General features: G+C 39.1%; 1 protein-coding gene across 1 annotated transcript; it reads left to right on the top strand.

Annotated features, from left to right (window-relative positions):
- The first annotated feature begins 1,091 nt into the window (after positions 1-1,091).
- On the top strand, positions 1,092-17,129 carry cdhr2 (cadherin related family member 2). Its single transcript, XM_068325900.1, has 31 exons — positions 1,092-1,307; positions 4,897-4,962; positions 5,230-5,289; positions 5,395-5,534; positions 5,637-5,687; positions 5,771-5,860; positions 6,054-6,143; positions 6,229-6,351; positions 6,866-7,012; positions 7,120-7,195; positions 7,281-7,390; positions 7,550-7,771; positions 7,935-8,084; positions 8,193-8,354; positions 8,437-8,498; positions 8,592-8,835; positions 9,558-9,797; positions 9,899-9,968; positions 10,047-10,631; positions 10,733-10,804; positions 11,264-11,313; positions 11,399-11,550; positions 11,882-11,978; positions 12,074-12,162; positions 12,274-12,354; positions 13,846-13,981; positions 15,158-15,279; positions 15,451-15,564; positions 15,663-15,746; positions 15,973-16,036; positions 16,123-17,129. Exons 1-31 carry the CDS (start codon positions 1,298-1,300, stop codon positions 16,249-16,251), a joined length of 3,888 nt encoding a protein of 1,295 aa, XP_068182001.1. The 5' UTR covers positions 1,092-1,297; the 3' UTR covers positions 16,252-17,129.
- The last annotated feature ends 4,796 nt before the right edge of the window (positions 17,130-21,925 follow it).

Here is a 21,925-nt window from a genome sequence, read left to right as displayed (position 1 = left end):
GTTTATTGTTGGGTTGTGTGGAACTTTTGTACTGTACTGCACTTTACTGTTAAGCATAATGTAATTGGATTAAATTATAGGAACAGATTTCCATCTTGAGAATATGAATAATGAGATCAATACTAACAATTATTCCCATGCACCTTTGTTGATGGTAACCCTTTAAAAATAACATTCTGTAAATCTTAAAAATCATTTTCATCATAATGCTATTTTAACCTCTTCAAGTAATATTGAAGGCTCACTATCTACTAGTATGATCCACTTTGATATGTGATGTCTGACAATTTAATTGAATCATGTAAAGCCACCCAGGACCATAGTTCTCTGTACAGCAATGTTATGCTGCAAGTTGATTAGTTGGTTAGTACACCACTTGAAACATGTGGCAACTATTAGCTGGACTGACATGTTTCAAGTGCAACCATACAAAATGTGCAGAAGACGAATCGCACTGATGATATGTGTTTTCTTTCCTTCTATTAAAATTCTTGGCACTAAAATATTCACTATTGTATTTGGATCATTGCTTACACACACATTGGGTTTGGGTAAATGCATGCCCTCCTTGTCTACCTCTATATTAAACATGTTAAATAGAAACTAAAAGTTTTTGCGTGATGTTTAATGTCAGGATAAAGAGCTGTGGAACAGTGAGGCAAACGTCTTACTATTAGTGAATCAAACAGGCACAGAAAATAATCCTTTGTCTGCCTTTTAATCAGGGGAAAAGGCAGAGGTGGGAGTAAATGGGGGCTGATTGGGAAGAGCTCATTAAGGAGGTACACAGATTTGTGCTTTCTGATAAAAAAACACAACAACATTGGTCCACTGATTGGCTGTGATGAGATTCACAGACTCGTTTTGGCAACTAAAGCAGAGAACCTCCTGCTGTTGTCATGACAACAAAAGCACCCCATTTAAACAAAAGACCATTTCATATGCTCCCTGGTTTTGGTATGTCTGTGGTGACCCTGTATGGCAAGATGCCATGTAATACTGCTGGCAACCAATGATGGGGGAGGAGGAGTTTCTCATCACTATCCAGGCTTAACGCGCCTACTGTCAGCCATGTGTGAGAGCAAACAACAGGCAGATATTTTCAATTTTTCAAAGCTGGCCCTTTTCACATTAGTAAGATACATTTTGGTGTTTCTTAAAGAAACAGACAAAAGCAGGATGTTCAGTGCTACACTTCCAGTACTTGTTAATCATTAATGTTTATAGGACCCTAAACATAGGAGAAACAAGAGCCAAAGGTCTCATCTAACATCAGTATCAAAAGGATCCTCTGTGAATGTCATGTGGTAAGTTTGATCGCTGCAATTCAACTTATATTTAATGTGCTAGAGTTATGTTTTTAGTCACTATGTCAACCACAGAAAGAGCACAAACAGTTTTTTAAATATATTTGTATTGAAACATCCTGATGTTGAATAAAAAATGTTTGTTTTTCTCTTATATGCTCTGTGGTGAAAAATGTTGTATTGAACATTTTTGATAAGTAAATATTAGAAGCAAACAATCTTATGAAACGATCTTATCAAAACTTGAGGTCATTGCATCACATTCAAAATTTAGCAAAATGTTCAAATCAGAATATTCTTTTGTCTTTACTGAGGTACATAGAGGAACTCACGACAAAACCTCTTAGAAGATTAAGATTGTTTTAATCTCAGACTCGATCTCAGTGTCTTAAAATCGTCGAAGGGAGCATTTTCCTAAATATTTAAGTTATGAATGCAAGATCAGCCTCAGGGATATAATAAAGTTCTCTTGATTTTATGAAAACTAATTTTGACTTATTTAAACAAAAGTCTGTGTTCCCAAGTTACAGTAAAGAAAACTTGTTGGTGATATAATACTATCTTTTATATATTTTTCCAATGTTTGTTATACACTAGACAATATGATGCAGCACATTTTTCAGTTCAAAATCAGGTCATATAATGCAGATATCAGTGTACTTCCTCAAACGTAATGAAATCTCACCAGGCAGAAAGCATCACTCAGCTCTCTATAAATAACATTTACAACATGTTATAGCCCTGCTTTGATTACAGCTAGTGTTCACAACACCTTCTGTCATGTTGTTAATTGGGTGTGGTGAATAGGTGTGGCAACTTGGAAATCATTATTATACACATTTTAATTTGTAATTATTATTTGAATTATTTTCACTGATCCTTAAGTTTTGTTTTCTTGTTAACGTCTTTCTACGCTAACAGATTCAGACTGTCTCCCCTCAACTTGCAATTAGGTGTAAATCAGTTGCCAAAAAAAAAATACACAAAATAACTAGAAAATTATTTTACACTACTATTTCTTTCAAGCATTCAAAATTATTTTGATATTATTATTAAAATTATTTATTTATTTATTTTCTTTTCAATTTTCAATTTTAGCAAGTACAAGAACAATAACAAATGGGGGAGAGAAAAATAAATAAATAAATAAAACAAAACAAAAAAACCCCCCCGAGCGTCTGAACCCTGAGGTTGAGTGAATCAGCAGGAATATTCTCTATCAAATGCTTTATTCATTTCAGTGCTTGCCAGTCAGAATACCTGCTAAACAACTATAATGGGACAGGTTACTATCTCGGTGTATATGGCAAGGGAAACGGAATTAAATTTAAAACTCTTTAAAAAGGCTTTTCCCTTCAGGGGTCGCCACAGCGAATCAATTGCCTCCATCTAATCAATTGTCTCCATCTAATTACATTTAAAACTCTGCAATTAAGAAAAGATCGGGGTGAAATAGGACGTCCCTGTCTGCAGGAATATTGTTTGGCAGCTCAGCTGAGACCATCAGTCTGTTTATGCTCCCCAACATACACTGCAGGGTGGAAGAGAATTGAAAATACAGTTATTGAAGGAATACCTATTGTAGCTTTAATAGCAGAAAAGACATTACAGGATGAACTGATGGTCTCAGAGGAACTTTTCTTGGACGTTCTATTAAAATCTTGGCATTTGGTGTGCATTTGACTCTGACTTTGCACCAAACAAAAGTGATATCGGATTTAAAAGATGGATTTCTAAGGATTTAAGTTTCTATTATTCATTTGTCCACAAGGGGGTGCTCCAGAGATTTGAGGTCTTACAAGAACAAAATGGGTTGGGGAAAAATAATTTCTATAGATACTGTATTTGCAAGTTAGATACCATTTCATTCAAAATTTGAAAAAGACCTGGGGGGAAACTCGTTACAGGACTCCTACTGTCATTCTTAGCATTAACTCAGTCCCAAACTTGTAAAAAATTAATTTCTGTGTTATAGTGCAATATCTATCTATCTATCTATCTATCTATCTATCTATCTATCTATCTATCTATCTATCTATCTATCTATCTATCTATCTATCTATCTATCTATCTATCTATCTATCTATCTATCTATCTATCTATCTATCTATCTATCTATCTATCTATCTATCTATCTATCTATCATCCATCCATCCATCCATCCATCCATCCATCCATCCATCCATCCATCCATCCATCCATCCATCCATCCATGATGGTGTCCAACAGTCAAAAACTGAGAATACAGAGTACATAAAAAAGGAAATGGGGAAAAATAATTAAATACAGAATATGCAGTTTGCAGTGGACCGCAAGAGGATCAAATACTTGAAGTGAATTTTGGTGGAAGAATGTTGTGAGGTTTTTTTTATTGCACCAACTCAAAAACGGTATCAGGGCACTGGAGATGCCTGTTAGAGACTTTGCAGGACAAATGAAGCTAATCACTCTCACATCTTCTGGAAGTGTACCATTGTACAACCTTACTGGATATTTGGGAAATGTATCAACTGAAAATGTCTGTAATAACAATAACACGTTGCTTGGTATTTTGCTTGCAGCAAGTGAAAAAACTGTTATAAGAAAATGGCTAAGGGTTGAACCACTGACTGTTGATGAATGGCTGGACATTATATATGATATTTACATTATGGAAAATTGTCATTTACTCTTAAAGTACAAAAAGATACATTTTATCAGATTTGGTCCAAATGGACAGAATATGTGAAACCTGTAAGATCTGACTTCACCTGAATGTTCTGAAACACTGTGGCCTGATTAATTACCTCTTCCAATTTGTACGTGTGTGTATGAAGGACTGCTGAAGACCCCGAAGGGAGACTCCCCCTATAATAATTTATGTCATCCAAGAAAATGAAATTTTGGCTGAACTTTCAATATTTTCTAAATAAAATTTTGCATTATAGAAATATCTCAAAGCTTTCTAGAGTCTCAACAAGTTTTTCAGTTTGAGGGTTTTTAAAAAAAAATGTTTTGAAACTGTGTAACATGAATTATAACACAAAAATTAGAACGTTAGATTCTTGACATCTTGTCATGAGAATTTATCTCCAATTAAAATTTAGTATAACCTCATACTGTGGCAACAGGTTTCTACTTCATCACTAATCAGTTACTGCTTCTGCCAAAGAGACCCATGGAAAATTATATGTGATTGCAAGGTTTATTGCAAGATATGTCCAAAGGTTCTTCAGAGATTAAAGTATAATAAAATTCAATGACGCCTGTTGGTTAAACAAGGGAGGTGGTCAAATCTTGAGGTGGACCTGGGTACAGAAGGTGATTATGGATCACTTACTCACCTTTTGCAGCATATAATGCAACTAGACAGCAGAAGAAAGACAGCTACCTCTGTGAACCTCACCATCACCAAAACCTGTATAGCTGGAAATAGTTCAATCTATGTCAAGATTAAACCCAGGATGAATTTCCTTTGTCCTGAAATTGTTTTGGGGTTCTCCTCTTTTTAGACTTCTTACTAACAAAATTTCTGTTGATTAACTGATCAGTGAATCAATGAATTATATCAGTTTGCCTGACTTCTATGGGTTTTTTTTTCCATTCACAGACATGGAGGGGATTGCACGAAATTTGCTGTTGCTAAGTATGGTATGTCTCATTAGTTTAACTAATGGTGAGTACTCATTTTACTTTTTACTTTAGTACTTTTTGGATCAGGCTTTCAGTTTCACATGAACTCTTCACATGAAACTGGGTGGACGGATTTGGGCAGGTTGTCATTTCTTAAATTTTCAAGCTCATTTTGAGGTATTATCAAACTTATAATGACACTATCATGATTCATTATTTTTGGTTTCCATATTGAAGGAGTAATAGAGTAATATTATGATGGTCTACACGAATACTAAACATTCTTTTTATAATGTGTTTTTTTTTACAGCAAATACTGGTCCTTATATCTACAATACTATTGAAGAGGTGTGTGAAGACGTCCCCATAGGTATGTCTGTGTGTGAAGTATTGAAATCGGTTCTATTTGACGTGACGTGATACCTCAATAAATGTTGCACAAGACTGCACACATTTATGCATGCTGATTTCGTAGGTGGCTATGCATTTGCTATCAATGCAACAGACAGAGACAATGACACAATGACGTATTCACTCCATGGCCCGAATGCTACGTACTTTAAGGTTAATGAAAACACAGGAGTGGTATTTGTCGAAAAGGAACTGGATAGAGAGGTATGGTGCAGAGACCCCTCTGTTGTTAATAGTTTTGTTTCCATTTTGTTGTTGTGTTGATAACATTTCTCATTTCTCATTTAGTTTTTGTTTTTATTTTAGACATATGATATATTCGAGATCATTGTTCATGTATCTGATGGTCCCAATACTGTAAGTGACATTTATTTTTAATTATGTGTTCCTTATCAATATGTTGATTGAATTTACAAACAAAAACATGAAATCTCTTCCAGACACCACAGAAAGTGAAGATAGTATTGAAAGAGGCCAACGATAACCGACCCGTATTTCAGGAAGCTACATATGACGTTGACATCCCAGAAGTAAGTCAAACATATTTAAGTTACTGATTATCTTACCAAGGCAACAGAATGCTAATTGACCACGTACTTAATGTGTCTGTGAGAACAACACATCAATTTGCCAATCCTTTAATGTTTACTGCACCAGTCATCAATGCTGTACCAGTTGTAAGTTTGGCTTCTACACTGTTCTTTTCCCCATCCATTGTGTCAGGACATCCCTGTGGGTACGACTCTGTTTACGGTGCACGCCACTGATGCTGACAGTTTGAATGCTGGTGTTGTTCGCTACAACATTGATACTGTAAGCTTCCTCTCTAAATCATGAAATTTATCAATAATGTATTTTGATGTTCCAAAAATCTTATTGAATAAATTTTTTTTTTTAGGTTATTCCAGAAGCTGGAGAAAATCTGTTCAGCATTTCAAGTGTAAAAGGTATAGTCACATTAAAGGGACCTCTGAATTACACTTCAATGAACCAGTTCTATCAACTAAAGATTAATGCAACGGTAAGTATCATGCAACTCGATAAGTACAGGTTTGTTTCTTTTTTTTCTTTTTACCTGAATTATTTAAGGGGAAGTTGCAGTGGCCATGCATCCTTTAAATCTCATGTGCCTTGATCAACATACAACACACAAATTTTTGTAAAATGTGTCTTGTTGCTGTTTTTTTTGTAATTGCTTGCATTTTCTGCATCATTCTCATGTTCGCTTAATCTTAAACTACAGACAACAACTTGCTCACTTTGCTTGGCAGAGCAATTGTGCACAGAGGGAAATTTTTATGCTGGCTCCTCATGGCCAAGAGCCCAACCTTATGAAATAAGCCCGTTATACTTTAATGAGTATATTTCAGCCTGAGAGGTGCTGCTTGTTGGATGTGTTACCTAGGACTAACTTTTCCCCTCTGTTCCAGTCTTTATGCTACGATGATTCATCTGCTTCATACAAACAACATGGTAAATGGTAATCAGTAGAGTATCATCCTTGAATTTCAATATCCTTGTGTTTCCCGGGACAGGATGGTGGAGGCAAATGTCATTATAATGAAACCAAATTCTTGTCAAGTATTGCTTTTTCCTTCATTACGGTGAATGATGTCCCGGACCTTGATCCAAGGTTTATTGGTCTTCCCTATGAAGAAAGCGTTGTAGAGAATTCTGTTGTGGTGAGTACTGGTGGATTTTATTTGGACGAAAATTGAATGAAAAGGAATTAAAATGTTTACTCTCAATTGTTCGCTCAGTTAATTCCATTTGTGTTTGTTCTTGCCAGGGCAAGACTGTTTTGAAAGTGACTGCCATGGACCAGGACACAGGAATTAATGATGATATCATCTATAGCATTGAAAGTAAGACACAGAATGAAAATTAGAATAATTTAATTTGTTTTGCACTGAGCGAATTAGTAAACAATGTTTTAACCACGGTTGACAGATTCCTCAGCAGATGGCCTGTTTAACATCTCCAGAGAGGATGGAGTCATATGTATATTATCAAATATTGACAGAGAAATTATTGGTGACGTTGTTGAACTGATTGTAAAGGTACATTTATGTTTTATATTCTACTTAATAAGAAGTAATAATGAATGAACAATTTTAGTTTTTCATTTTATTTTATTTTAAATGCCACTTACAGGAAAGACTCAACTATGTAAGATATGAATATCGACACCACTCCACTCACATCTTTTTCTTTTGTAGGGTACTGAGTCGCAACGAAACATCCACGGGGTCTTCGCCAGTGTCACAGCACTTGTGCGAATCAACATTCTTGATATCAATGACAACGAACCGGAGTTTTTCAAGTGTAATGAAACAGGAGATGAGCACTCCTGTGTCAAGTGGAGTCACTTCACCGGAGAGGTCTTTGAGCACTCCTTAGGCCCCATTTCCTTCAACATGAAGGTCAAAGATCAGGATAAGGCAAGAGGAAAAGGAGTTTTATTGTTTGAAAAAAAATACATCTCTCTCTCTCTCTCTCTCTCTCTCTCTCTCTCTTTCTCTCTCTCTCTCTCTCTTTCTCTCTCTCTTTAAAAGGGAAAAAGGAAAGTTCCTGTAATGTATGACCACATTCATCTTGTTACAGGGTTCCAAAAGTCGCCTAATCTTGGAGGGAGCTGATAAAGAGGTGTTTTCTGTGGAACCTGAACTTACCATGTCAGATAACTTTGTCCAGCTTGTGGTCAAGCAGACCCCAAACCTGGATTTTGAAGACAAACAGCAAATGGTTCTACAAGTAAGGCACTTCTGATAATGGCACAAACAGCTTTAAAGTTACGTTTGTTTTCTGAAGCACATTTCCAGTTTGTGATCTTTGTTATACTTGTGATATGGTGGTTTGTAGGTGATTGCCATAGATGATGACAAACCAAGCTTCAGGTCCAGTGCTACAGTCACTATTAATATCAAGGACATCAATGACATGACCCCAACGTTCCCACAGAGCACCTATAGGTTGAATGTGTCTGAGCACTCTCCTGTTGGCATGACGATAGCAAACATTACTGTAAGGTTTCAAATAAGCTCGACATTTGCTGGGATGTTGTTTTAGAAAGCAGAGGAGAACACTTTTTTTCTTCTTCTCCCAGGCAGAGGACCCGGACACAATGGACAAAGACAGACTTATCTACAAGCTACTTCCAGCAAGCATGTATGTCTGTGATTGTTTCAATACAATGATGCTTACCTTTTTTTTTTTTTTTGCTGTGGCCTCACCACTGAACATTCGCCATCTCTGTTTCAGATTACAGTATTTTGACGTGGATCAGAATTCAGGCAGAATATATGTAAAAAGTCAAACTCTCTTGGATCGTGAGGCCAGATCTCTGTATACAGCGACTCTGCAGGCCATGGACACGGGAGGGAAGGTCGGCACCACAATGCTGGAGATCACCCTGACTGACATTAACGACCAGTATCCAGTCATGAACCGAGACTCTTACCTGGTGTTTGTCGAAGAGGGTGGAGCTTTTGAAGTTAGGATAGAGGTAATTACAATTGAACTGTTGGTATTTCCATTTCACAGGTATTCTCAGGTCTCTGGTTACTTTGATTCTTCGTGTTAATAAATGCTGAATTCTAATGAAAAATGCTCACGACATACACAAAATAATTCTAACATTTTAGTTTCATTCGAATTTTTAGTCCCTGGAGGATACTGACATCTTTGTGTACGTGTTTTTGTTTTCTCTTAGCCTGAGGCTATTTTTCATAATTTATGTTATGGGAATCTCCTTTTACTAAATCTGTGCACTGCTGTTGAATAACAATTTCAAAGCCATGAGGAACAAATAAGTGAAGATAAATGAAAACGCTAATCGGACACAAAATTTGTGAAGACAAATGTGGCAAAAGACAGATTCATACAGAAATACCTTTTTTAATTTGGTGTGGACGGATTTATTTTAGCCTGACCAAAGTCCTGATGTCAACCCTCTTCAACTCGTTTTGGATAATTTCTAAAACATTCTTAGCTGGGATTTAAGATTTATCACTGAGTGTCAGTGTTAAGATTCAGTCATACTGCTGCAGCTGAATGGGAACCTTGTAGCCAGGTTCCAAACTCTCTGCCCAGGCAAGTGGAAGCTATCCTAACATCATATTCATAGACTGTAACTTCATAACTGTTTTGAGTGATCACACACTTTTGATACAGTAGAATAATTACACTATTAAACAACAAATCTTTTAATGTTTCTCGTTTGGACAGGCAACTGATGCAGATGACCCCGATACAGTAAACAGCCAGATAGTATATGATATTGTACCAAGCCGGTACAGTGATAACTTTACCATCAACCCTGACACCGGTCTGTTGACAAACAGCGGTATACTTAATCGAGAGGCCATTGACCCAAACCTGGAAGGAAAGATCGAGCTGAATGTAACCGCTACAGACAAGGGCAGTCCCCCATTGTCCACCATGGTCACAGTTATCATCAATGTTGAGGTAGGCATTCAGCCGTTGGGAGAACATTATCGACACTCTGTTGCTACTGATCCGGCCACATCTGATGATGATGACAACTATTTCCTTTTGATGCATTTCAGGATGTCAACGACAACAAACCAGTATTTAATGCTTCCTCTTATACGTTCCAAGTTAGGGAAGGAGACAAAGGTCAGATTTTTCCTCCAACCCTTCAAAGTGTCCATAACTGCATGCCTTAATATTGATAGTATTTTTGCATCCAATCAGGGGCTTATGCTGGTTCTGTTTATGCCGAGGATTTGGACCAAACGAAAGACTTCAACCGCATTTCTTTCAGCATCATTGATGGAAGCTTTGGCAGCTTCATCATCCGCACCTTTTTAGACAAACAGGGTTACAGAGGGGACATCACTGTAGATCCAGATATTGAACTGGACTATGAGAGTACTCGCAAGAACTACATCCTGCAAGTGGAGGCAACAGATCTGGGGCAGCTTAAAGCTATAGTAAGGGTGGAGGTGAATGTCCTGGACGTGAATGATGAGAGGCCAGAGTTCAGGCCGACAGGTCCTTTCAAGGTGAAGGAAAACACCACCATCACTGAGCCTGTTGGGAATTTTTTAGCTTACGACAAAGATGGAAACCATTCCCTGGTCTATGAACTGGAATCCATCAAATGCAGATGCAATGGCTCTTTTACGCCCTGCAATAGTTTTATCGTGGATCCTAATGGGGAAATCAGAGTGAACCCAGAGTTGACCCTGGATTATGAACAATGTGTCCAGGCAGTGATCGAGGCCCAGGTGATGGATGTGTTCACAGAGAAGGGAGAAAACAGCAGCGTCTCAACAGGTCAGCAAAAGACGATATAGAAAAGTATAAAACAAAAACAATTATAACATGAAATTACTTACCAACACATCTCACATCTTTTTCTGTAATATTGTTTTTAGGCAAAGTCGTAATCGACATAGTGGACATCAATGATAATGCACCGCAGTTCATTTTCTCAGATTCTGTTTTTGGTGAGTTTTAATCTGACTGTGAGTTTTAATCTGACTTTATTTGTATTTATAGAAAGCTACTGGTAGACCAGAGCAACAACCAGAGCACCACACTCCTTTGATTAAAAAGTAAATCAATTTTAAATCAGTAAATACATGTTTTGCAGTTCTACTAATGCTTTGATCAATATGAATATTTGCTTAGATTGTAAATGTAGAGAACAGACATTCTGTACTCAGTGGAAGGCTTCAGTTTCAAATAAGGAAGGACTGCGTTTCTCAAAAGAGCGTGATGTTTTGCTGAGACAATAACAGGATAGTACAGCGTCAGTGTCATGTGGGTTTAGAGTTGAAATATGCAAATTAGGGAATGTCTGGAATGGTGAAAATCTCCAAACACACATTGAGTTATATATTCATTTGGAGTTTGTGAGTTTTTAAGTATTTAAAACTCACTGATTTTAACATTTTGCATTGCAGTTGTGGTGTCAGAAAGTGCCAGTAAAGGCACATCGGTTGGAGAAGTTACTGTGAGTATGACATGACGTGGTTTCATTCTGTCAGCACAGGATTTGATGTGTGAGCATTCCTCATTCCATCCATTGCCTTTTTCAGGCTACAGATCGTGACAGTGGAGAATTCAAAGAGATAGAATTTAAAGTGGTGCATACTGAGTTTAAAGACACCGACGATATCATCACTGAGATGGGGAATCTGTTTGATGTCGTCACAACACAACAAAAGGACATTTACATTGGAATTATTCAGTGAGTGCAAGGTCATCCATTGACATCATGGTACTGTATGCAATGCTCTTCGGCTCATAACAAATGAGCCCAAAAAGAGTCTAAACAATGGAGGAACAAGGCAATGACAAGGATACACAAAGACTGTCACGAAGACTCAGAAAATAAGCAAAAAGTTGACTGCAGAGAGTCATTAAACCACCCAAAAGAGAGACATAAAATATCCGTAATGTCTCTGTCAATTTGTATGAGGCCTGTGGAGCAGTGGGTTATTTCATGCCCAGGTGCTCATGATGTCATAATGTCTTGTGTCTACACTCTGCACACCAATGTTTTTTTCCACTTTCCACAGAACCATGAAGGCACTTGATATAACACTGAAAGGAAAGTATTTGGTTAAAGTGAGTGCAACTGACCCTGGCGGCCTCTCCACCAGCACTGATCTAGAGGCGAGTGAGGGAAATCACATTTCTAGATTTTCATTCACGACCCAAAGTGTTATCCTGACTTCAATCCTAATGCTTCGTTTGTTTTCATTTTTCAGATTTTTAATGTTGATGGACGCTACAAAGTTGATCTCGGTTTCAAATTGTCTGAGGCAGAAGTTCAGGACAAACTCAAAGAAATTGTTAGGTATTTTTATGCAATATTATGTTTTATAAAATTTTGGATTGCACAATAAAGACATTTCTTTCACTTGATACTTGATATACTTAAAACTAACTTTACTCCCTGCACTTCAAGGGCTCTTACTGATGCCACCAAGGCCACTGTTGTAATTGTTGACATCAGGCCTAACTCTGATTCCAACAGTCCAGATTCCAGGCAAGTGACTTTTCTCCTCACCTCTAGCTGTAAATTGGCACACATTGAAACAAATCAGGGTGGCATGGTGCAGTGGGTAGCGCTGTTGCCGCACAGCAAGGCGGTTCTGGGTTTGCGCCTCACTCTGTGCAGAGTTTGCATGTTCTCCCCATGTCTGCGTGGGTTCTTTTAGAGGTTCCTCCCACCTCCAAAAACATGCATTCAGGTTAATTGGCCAGTCCCAAATTGACCATAGGTATGAGTGTGAGCATGTATGCTTGTCTGTCTCCTTGTGGCTCTGCGGTGCACTGGCATTACGTCGGGAGTTTGCCCCGCCTCACTCCCTAAGCCAGCTGGAATAGGCTTTAGCTCCCTGCAACCCGTCACAGCGGATAAAAAGTGGTGTAAAGAAAATGAATGGATGGATGAAACAAACCATACAGCTTCTGATAGGGTTGAGCTGGGTACTCATTTCAGATGAGTATCCGGTATGGATAACACATTTTTGATGATACGAGCACAATATGAGTAAAACTCGTCAAAACTCGTGCTCGTAAAATCCTCATAACTAACTGTCTTCACGCTCTGCGATTGTCCAGTCACACACAGCGCCTGTCCCTCCCTACGGAGACACTACAGAGACTCTCTGCCCCACTCTCGCACACACATAGACATTGCATGATCTCTCTGTTCGTGGCTTCACTGTAGCCTACGTTTGAAGCGGGATGTAACAAGGCAGTCAGAGACTGCAACATCCCATGACTTACCCTGACCTACTTTCAGGGTAGATCAGGGTCAAAGCTTCAGGGTAGATCATAGATCAAAGCTAGTGCATAGATAAATCAAGACACTAACCTTGATCTATGGTCTTACTCACAATGGCCATCTCCCTTGTCTTTCTATCTTATGTGGTTCCTGAGTGTAAAACTTTGAAATTTGACCTCGACCTAGTTTTTTCAAAGTCAAGGTCGTCATCTTATTTCTGTCCTCTTTGCCGCCTGAGTAATGTGCCTTTTGTTTCATCTGTCTATCTGCAACGGTTGCGAAGATATTTGGTGGACTAACGAACAGACGAACGGATAAATGGACAAACGGACGAACACACGGAGATTTACAATTACAATACATCATCGCTTTGAAGCAGGATGTAATGTAGTGATTTGAGCCACACCCATTTCCGGTCAAACCACAACCACTTCCGGTTTAAGCCCCGCCCATTCTGAGTACAGATACGGATACAGATAATCTAGATGGTTGAACAGACACAGACACAAATACAGATATAGATAGTGGTGTACTCGCTCATCCCTAGCTTCTGAAGACAGGTCAGAAAGTATTGGCTGGTGCTAGAATAGATTTTTGTTCACTAGGTGGTGTCAGTGTTCCAGTATGCAGGACTGTACTTCCTATTAGACGATAATAGTAGTAATACATAAGGATTTTAGACATAGAGCATTTGAAATGTTCATTTTGCATCATTATTTTTATATGTAACAAGATATATTATCTCAGGTCTTCATCTCTCACCATCATCGATGCATATTTCATCTACTCCAATGGGACGGCCCTCATCGAAGAAGAAGTGGTAGAGAAGTGCTCTGATGACGACAATTATCCAATACTGGTAGACCTTGGTCTTGTAAATATTGTAAGTAGCCTTAGTGGTGGACTGCATTTTTTTTTTGCCCAAAGTGTCTCTTTTCTGTCTTCAGGATAAATTGCCAACCCAGTGATCTGGTGAAATTCTTTTGTATTAATACTTTCAGCTCAGAAGAAATAAATACATGTTTAGTTTAATTGTGACAGTGAGTTCACTTAAAAAACCAGACCAGTGCCAACTCTGTCAAGAGGAAGCTTTTGGGGGTTTGATCTGATTTATAACAACGATGAGTTAAATGTACACATCACAAATCTGAATGATTTCACATATATGACAATACTGTATAAATAACCCGCATCTACTGTATGATCAATAGTGTGTTATTGATTGGGATATCATTTGGCTGAAGCAGTAATGACCATGATTTAGAAAAAATACAACATATTGAACTTAGAAGCTATAATTCATTACTGTTTATCCATGCAATTAAGACTATTGATGTTAGTGTAAATGTATATACAGTACGTATTGGTTCTAATGTAGTCACGTGGGTGGACTGTCAGTTTGAGTCATTACTACAATTAAACTAAAAAAAATCTTAATATATTACACTGTAATTTAATTCAAAAATGAGAATTCAGTGGCAGAGGAGATTATTAATTTTTTTATTCTGTTATCATCTCTGTTTGTTTACTACCTCAAAACAGATTTTATGTTAACCAGAGCTGGACTAGGTATTTGTAAGTTGCAAGTGTGGGTTTTTGTAAGCGAACAATAACAGAGAGGACTTGGCATTGCCTTTATAATCTCTGACAATACAGATTTATCATCAGCAGGATTTCGTATTGTTGAAAAGTAATTTATGTCCACACGATTTTATTTGATAACTCATTAAAGTCCAGTGATTACCACAGAATTCTAAATTGTGGGATTGTGTTTCTAGCAACAAAGAATTTCGTGCTTTGACTACGTTTGAGGGTGCAAAGCATGTGCTTTGACCTCATCGAAGCACATGCTTCAGCTCTGGTGATATAAGAAATGATGAGATCTTGAGCACAAAAAGTTTGTCTTTCAGAACCCCAAAAATAAAATTTTATAACAACGAAAACATTAACAATGATTGTAATACGAATTATTATTCCCACACGGTTTATACACAATGATTTAAATGACACAAACACGAAAAACATCATATTTAAAATAGACTTCTTGTGTTTCTTTCAGGGGGAATCAACTGTGGAGCCTCCATACACTGACCCTTTGAGGTATATCATGCTGGGAATGATGGCAGGCCTTATCATCTTGCTGGCTGTCCTCACCACTTCACTCATGTGCACCCGCAGAAAGTAAGAAAAGAGATATGGAATTAAGTGAGAGACAGGATTGAACAGGACAATATGTAACTGACCATGTTATTTGCCCCAGTAAAACCAATAAGCTTTCAAACTATCACTGATCATGTTAAAAGATCCCAGAGAGGTATGGGGCTCTTTTGATTGATTGTTTTCACACTGCAGCTATAAGCGGAAGCTGAAGGCGGCTAAAGCCATGAACTCTGCATCCATGGTGACGTCTGACAAGGAGAAAAGTGGACCTGTAGTGCCTGGAACCAACAAATACACTACGGAGGGGTCAGGAGACATCAGCTTTCACAACATACTGTATATGAGTGAGCAAAATATTTTAATATATAACATTTCTCTGATTGTGTGTCATTATTTGCTGACAGAGCAAATCCCGTCCTGAATCTCAATATTGACACAGCCATGGCGTTGAACATGGATGAGGGGAGTTCAGAAACAGACAAAATCAGGTAAGGAGACCTTTTCTAATTTTTCCTTGCTGACAGCAGTTTGACACAGTAGTTCAGAGTCACGGGGCCTCACTGTCTGTTCTGTAGCTGTACGGGTTCATAAAATGCTTCCAGGACTTGATGTTCACTACCACATTTTCTTTTGGAAAAACCTCAAAATTCTCTTTCTGAAAAGATGAACAGTGCACATGAAGATTCTTTTGTCCTTTTTCCTTTTTCCCTCCAGCCTTAACTCCCTGGACGACAGCGATTACATGACCAACCCCGAAAGTGAAACAAAGTCTGGCTCAGTGAGTTTAGCTTTCAAAGGCCATTCTCATTTGTATTTATGAATATGTTCTCATTTTACATTTTTTCCCCTCATTATTGTAAAAAGCAATTGTACGACGTCATCCCACCGGAGTACATTGAGCCCTTGGATGCAGCACTAGCTCAGCGGGACCAGAAAAAAATCAATCCTCTCATGGCTTATAACAACCCTGGGTTTAGCACGACAGACCTGTGATTCAAAGTCCAGAAGAGAAGCTGACCAGATGGACACAAGCTGCTTTTCTGTGGTCACACACTTTGTCAGTCAAACACAATGAAGCCTGTGTTTCTTCTGTTCTAACTGATATTATTATTATTATTATTATTATTATTATTATTATTATTATTATTATTATTATTATTATTATTATTAAGATGCATTGATTTAACTTGAAGTTGTGATAGGTTAGCTTTAGGAAACAGCTGGCTGACTTCATTCAAACAACAAACTTTTGACCTGATGGGATGTCGTATCCAATCCAAGTCTTTATGCTTCAGTCAGAAAAAACCCTGCAGCTGCTGGTTGTGGCCTCATCTTTTGTCCAGACATGAGAGTGATATAAATTTGATCACAAATCTCATCAGGAAATCATCTTTCTCAAACTCTTCAAATCTTCATCTGAAATTGACTCTACATAAACCTTTTCTAGAAAAAGATAATAAAAAGAATACAAGCAACATTTTTCACACATGAATCACTTTATTTTGTTTAATAGAGTCAATAACATAAAAAAAAACTGTTTGGTTTGCTTTGAAATGAATTGTAGCATAATTTACATCAACACATCATATTAATTATTGTTGCGGACAGTACTACTGGGACGGAAATCCAAAAATAGGAAACAGTGATATTGCATATTGTCAATGTATGAATGAAATCCTCACATCAGACAAAAGTGTCAATCTCAGGTGTTCAGTATGTCAGTGTTTTGGTTTTGGTTTCAGATACTGGTTGAAATAAAACCTCATGCAGAATGAGTTCCTACAAGCGGTGGACTGAAGGAATTATTTCATTTATTTTGACTGACATCTATATACCAATGTATTACAAGTGCAATATGTGAATAAAATCAATTTCTTCCAATCTGGATCTGATCCCGCTCTTGTGTAGATAATGCCTTAACATCAAAAAATCACTTGACACGGTAACATCTACTTAATAAAAACACATTTAAAATAAGTTCCATCACATAATTTACAACTGAATTACTAATAATGGCATTAAATACACTGATCAGCAATGATTAAAAAGACCCATATTCCGGGAGTTATTACTTTTCTCAAATGATCATGATTGTGCTCGTCGTCAGAACATTTGTACACTTTTCACAAAACACACAGGTTAAAACATTGTGCCGAGTCTAAAAACAGGATAAAAGACAGAAAAGCCTGAACTCATGATTCGAGGCAACACTCGTAAGTTTCATTTCCACACATCCAGAACGACTTGACCACCAGGTTGTCAAGGCTATGACTCACAAAGGGAAAAAATATGTCACTCATTTCTGTCAGCTGGAGCTGTCCTCATCCAACAAGAGAAGGATTGCCATGGCTTCGAATTGTCTGAGGTGCATTAGAAAAAGAATCAACAGCTAGCATGACTCATGGACTCATTGAATGGCTGACACTAAAAAAGATCTAACAATGGCAATGATATATAAGATATCTTATTTTTCCATACATGGAAACATATTTTAGAATCGATTCTCAATGCTCCATGATAGAAGTTACATTTTAAATGCTCTTGTGCTTTTTTTTTATCATTGTGATTTGTCACGTTGAAGCAAACGAATGAATGCTCTGTATCACCGCCACCACCACCACCACCACATACAATGTTGGTTGTCATGTGATTTTTCTAGCTCAGGTTTTTCTTTCCAACAAATTCTTATGTCACTCGGTGGTGTGAGCTTTGGAGCAACAGTGTGGCTGCTGGATGTTTTCCATCATCTGACGGAAGGGATTTCTTCTGCGTCGGCTCGCCTCTCCGTCCTGCTCATTCCTTTTTCCCGGCCGGCCCTTGGTTGATCCTTGGAGGGACTCTGCAGTGAGGGGTGTGGCCGAGGGGCTGAGCGGAGGTGGCGGAGGCATGGAAGGCTGCCTCTTCTTCACCTGTTTCTCCAGGTGTTTCTGGATGGCTGAGCCCAGCACAGTCACTTCCACCACCGCTCCGTACACCTCCCATGTCATCCCTTTTTCATCCCAGCTCACATCCTGCACCGGTTCCTCAACTTTATCCTTACAATTTCTTGCCTCCGTTGTTTCCTCCTCAGTTTTTGCCACCTTATTTTCTTCAGGGACCTTCTCCTCATTTTTAACAGCTCCTACTTTGTACTCCTCGGCTCCCTCAACCTTTTTCTCTTCAAGCACCTTTCCCTCCTCTTGAAACATTCTTTCTTTGTCCTCTCCATCTACTGTAACCTTCATCTCTCCAGGCACCTTCTCTTCCTGATTAGAAACTTCTACTTTGACCGTCTCAATTTTTGCAACATCTTTCTCTTCAGGTATTTTCTTCTCCTCTTGAACCATATCTTTCTCCACCACAGTCTTTTGATCTTGGCTGGCTTCCCTCTTGATCTCGGGAAAAACTGTGGCGGTGGGTGTTCTGGGTGTCATTGGTGCTGTAGCTACGGAGCGAAACTGCACCTGTTGACCAACCTGCAGCTCAGCATCTTTAGTTTCTGTGCCCACGGATGTGCACTTCCCAAAAGAGGAGGGGAAGTTGAAGGCATGGTCCCCCTCAGGAGGGGTCATGGGGCTGGTAGCTGCAGACTGACACTGCACCACCTCCAGGCTCACCTGGGTGCGGATGTTGTGACAGCCGAAGGGAGCTGGAGATTCAGGGACAGGACGCATCCTCACGGAGAAATCACTCGTTTCTTCACAAGAAGTCTTGCTTTCGGTCATTTCTGAATTTTGACATTCCATGTCTGCTTCTGCCTTGTCGCGAGCAGAATCAGAGCCATCTTCAGTTCGATTTTGAGGGAGAGTTGCAGCCGAGGTGTCTTGTATGTAATCAGGAGCAACAGTTTCTGCGAGGTTTCCTTTTCCATCCTTCCTCTTCTCCTCACCGTGGCTTCCTTCAAGCTCCTTGGGTGCATCTATTTTTACCATCTCTGTCTCCGTTGGATACAAATGTGACTCCTCCTCCTCCTCCTCGTTGTTATAGTGTGTCACCATGATTGTAATGTCTTGATCCATACTTGCCATCTTCTGCTGCTTGCATTGTTGATTACTATCCTTCAGAGTTCCGTGTGAGTCTGTTAGCTTCTCAGCATGGCAGCTGGCGAAACTCACTTCTGTTGATGTAAATTTCAGATCCTTTTTTTTCTCTGATTCAGCCTCTGCTGGACTTTGTTTCACAGAGAAACTGCCCTTCTCCTCAGTCTTTTTTATTTTTCCCTCCTGCACCATCTCACTTCCAGTAAGCACTGGGAAAGCTGTGGTGGATGGCGTCCTTGGGGTCATGGGGGATGTGGCGACGGAGCAGAACTCCACATGCTTATCCACCTGTAGATCAGCACCCACAGTTCCAGATCTCACAAAAGTGCCTGGAAAGAAGAAGGAGTGGCCATCCTCAGGAGGCGTCATGGGGCTGGTGGCTGCAGACCGACACTGGACCACCTCGAGGCTGACCTGCGTGCGCATGTGGTGCTGACCAGGAGGAGCTGGGGACCAGGGATCAGAAAGACCTGGAGTTGAAGGTAGAGGAACCAAGATGTTCTCAATATGTGCCCCTTTTCCTCTGTCATGATCCGTGTTTTCATCCTCATGTCCTTGATTTTCCTCTCCATCACTCAGGACCTTATTAGAAATGATCTTGGGGTTCTGTGTGACCGAGGTCGTTTTATAAGCTTCAGGTTGTTGAATCAGAGGGGATATAACAGCCTGTGTTGAACGCTTGACTCCTACACAGTCTGATTGGTCAGTGTCGTCATACATCCCAGCTGAAAGCTCTTGCTCTTTGGAAATCTTATTCTCATCTCTTTCTCTGTTGTGGCCGATGTTGATGTGAACTCCCAACTCATAGTCCCCTTGACTTGGTGACTCTTGACTCGTGCTAATGTGAGCCTCCCCAGGCGCTGTGCTGCCATCTGAGCCACCCGGACGCCCTCCATCATCTGCTTTCTCACAAGGCTTGTGGTCCTCTTCCAGACCTCTCATTTCATCCTTCAGACTTCCCATTTTGTCCCTGCATTAAAGTCATGAAATACCTGCAGAGCATAACAAAGCACTGAAAGAACGCTTGTGCAAATTGTGATCACAAACTATAACAACAAGCACAAGTGCAGGTAAAAAAGAAATTTGTGTTTTTTGAGAAAATACTTCCTCATAAGACGTATTGATGTCAGTAATCCAAACATTGACAAGTAACTCAATTACATCATAGGTACTATTTGATCAAATTATTGACATGGTTTTTTTTTATCACTATAGAACACTGGAATGAGGAAAATGTTTACCATAAATCACATTATAAACTAAATGAGAAATAGTATATAAACATTTGCTGCTTAAATGTATTATAGCTCAGCTTATGCCTCACATAGCCGAATGTAGTTCACAGTCATGTTCTATTTTAATCCATCATCATAAAAAAACAAAATCAGGCAGGAATTAGGAGTAACTGTTCAAATCCAGCAGGGTAAAACAAAGAGCAGAAATTAAAAAAAAAACCCAAAGAGCAGAAATCAACAATAACAGACATACCTCTGCACTTTAAGTCAGACTGACGTCTTTCCATAACTCTCTCCAAAATTTGTGTCAGACATGGCCAATCTCACCGTCGATCTGGACCCACAGCTGTCCGCATTTCTTCCCGGTTGATTGATAGTGATTGCAGTGCCTACAGGTTTGTCTCTAGAAGAATCTATCTTAAGCAAACCTCTCTCTTTAAGCTGTGGCTGTGTCTATTGAAAAGCTTCACATTTCCAGTTTCCCTGGAAACCACGGTGGGGTGCTGGTAGTGTGCGGTAATGTAACTACAAAATATCTACTCAGCTCTTTAATTATCACCAAATCACAGTAATTAACACCAGGTTCTCATAGCAACACAACTGCTGACCGTCTGCAGAAAGAGAATAAACATGTGAATTGGTGAAATGCATGGCTTTGCCGAAGAAGAGGAATAAATTGGAACCAAAAGCTTTTATGTTTCTCCAGATGATCAGTGTGGGTGCTTCTGGAGGGAGGGTGAAGTGAGCAGAGAAGAGATTTCTCTTTTTAATAATGCATCACTGCTTTTACATAAGGCATCAATGTGCGTCTCTGTGAAGGCCACATTTTTTTGACCAGAGTGAAGAACAAATTTGCATTCGTAGTAAAAACAGTAGGTTGATCCATGAGACATTTATATGTGTGTCATTTGTTTTAACGGGGAAAAATCACCACAGGCTCTTCAACAGGACTTTAATGTCAACTCGGGTTTGGTTGAGCAAACTATGGGTAATATTAATGAAAAGTGAATTTTGCTGCAGTTGTGAAAGTATGTGGAAGAGAAAAAGGGGATGTGAGCTGAAGGATCCCGGAGTGTGCAGAGCTGTGCCTCCCACGCAAACAAGCATCCATTGCATCTTTGATGCTCTTCCTCCCCTAAAGCCTCTCTGAGATGCGTTTGGCCTTGGGTAGTAACATTTCCTACACATTTCACTCATTTTGAGAGTGTTTTTTTTTTTTTTTTGGTTTCACTGTGGCGGTGGTCTGCAGCCTGGCCAGAACGCTGTGTGCTGACAGAAGTATTCTCAGCAGCAATTCAAAAGGTTCCACCAATCACAGAGTGCCACAGAGATCTGTTGCCGAGCAACCGCATAGCGTAACGAAGGGAGGTGTGCTACTGAGGGCCAAGGTAGACAGGGCTGATGGCATCCTCA

This window comes from Antennarius striatus, chromosome 10 (assembly GCF_040054535.1).
Source record: "Antennarius striatus isolate MH-2024 chromosome 10, ASM4005453v1, whole genome shotgun sequence".
Classification (NCBI taxonomy): domain Eukaryota; kingdom Metazoa; phylum Chordata; class Actinopteri; order Lophiiformes; family Antennariidae; genus Antennarius; species Antennarius striatus.
Note: the sequence above shows the minus strand (reverse complement) of the source record. Positions and strands in the feature narration are given on the sequence as shown.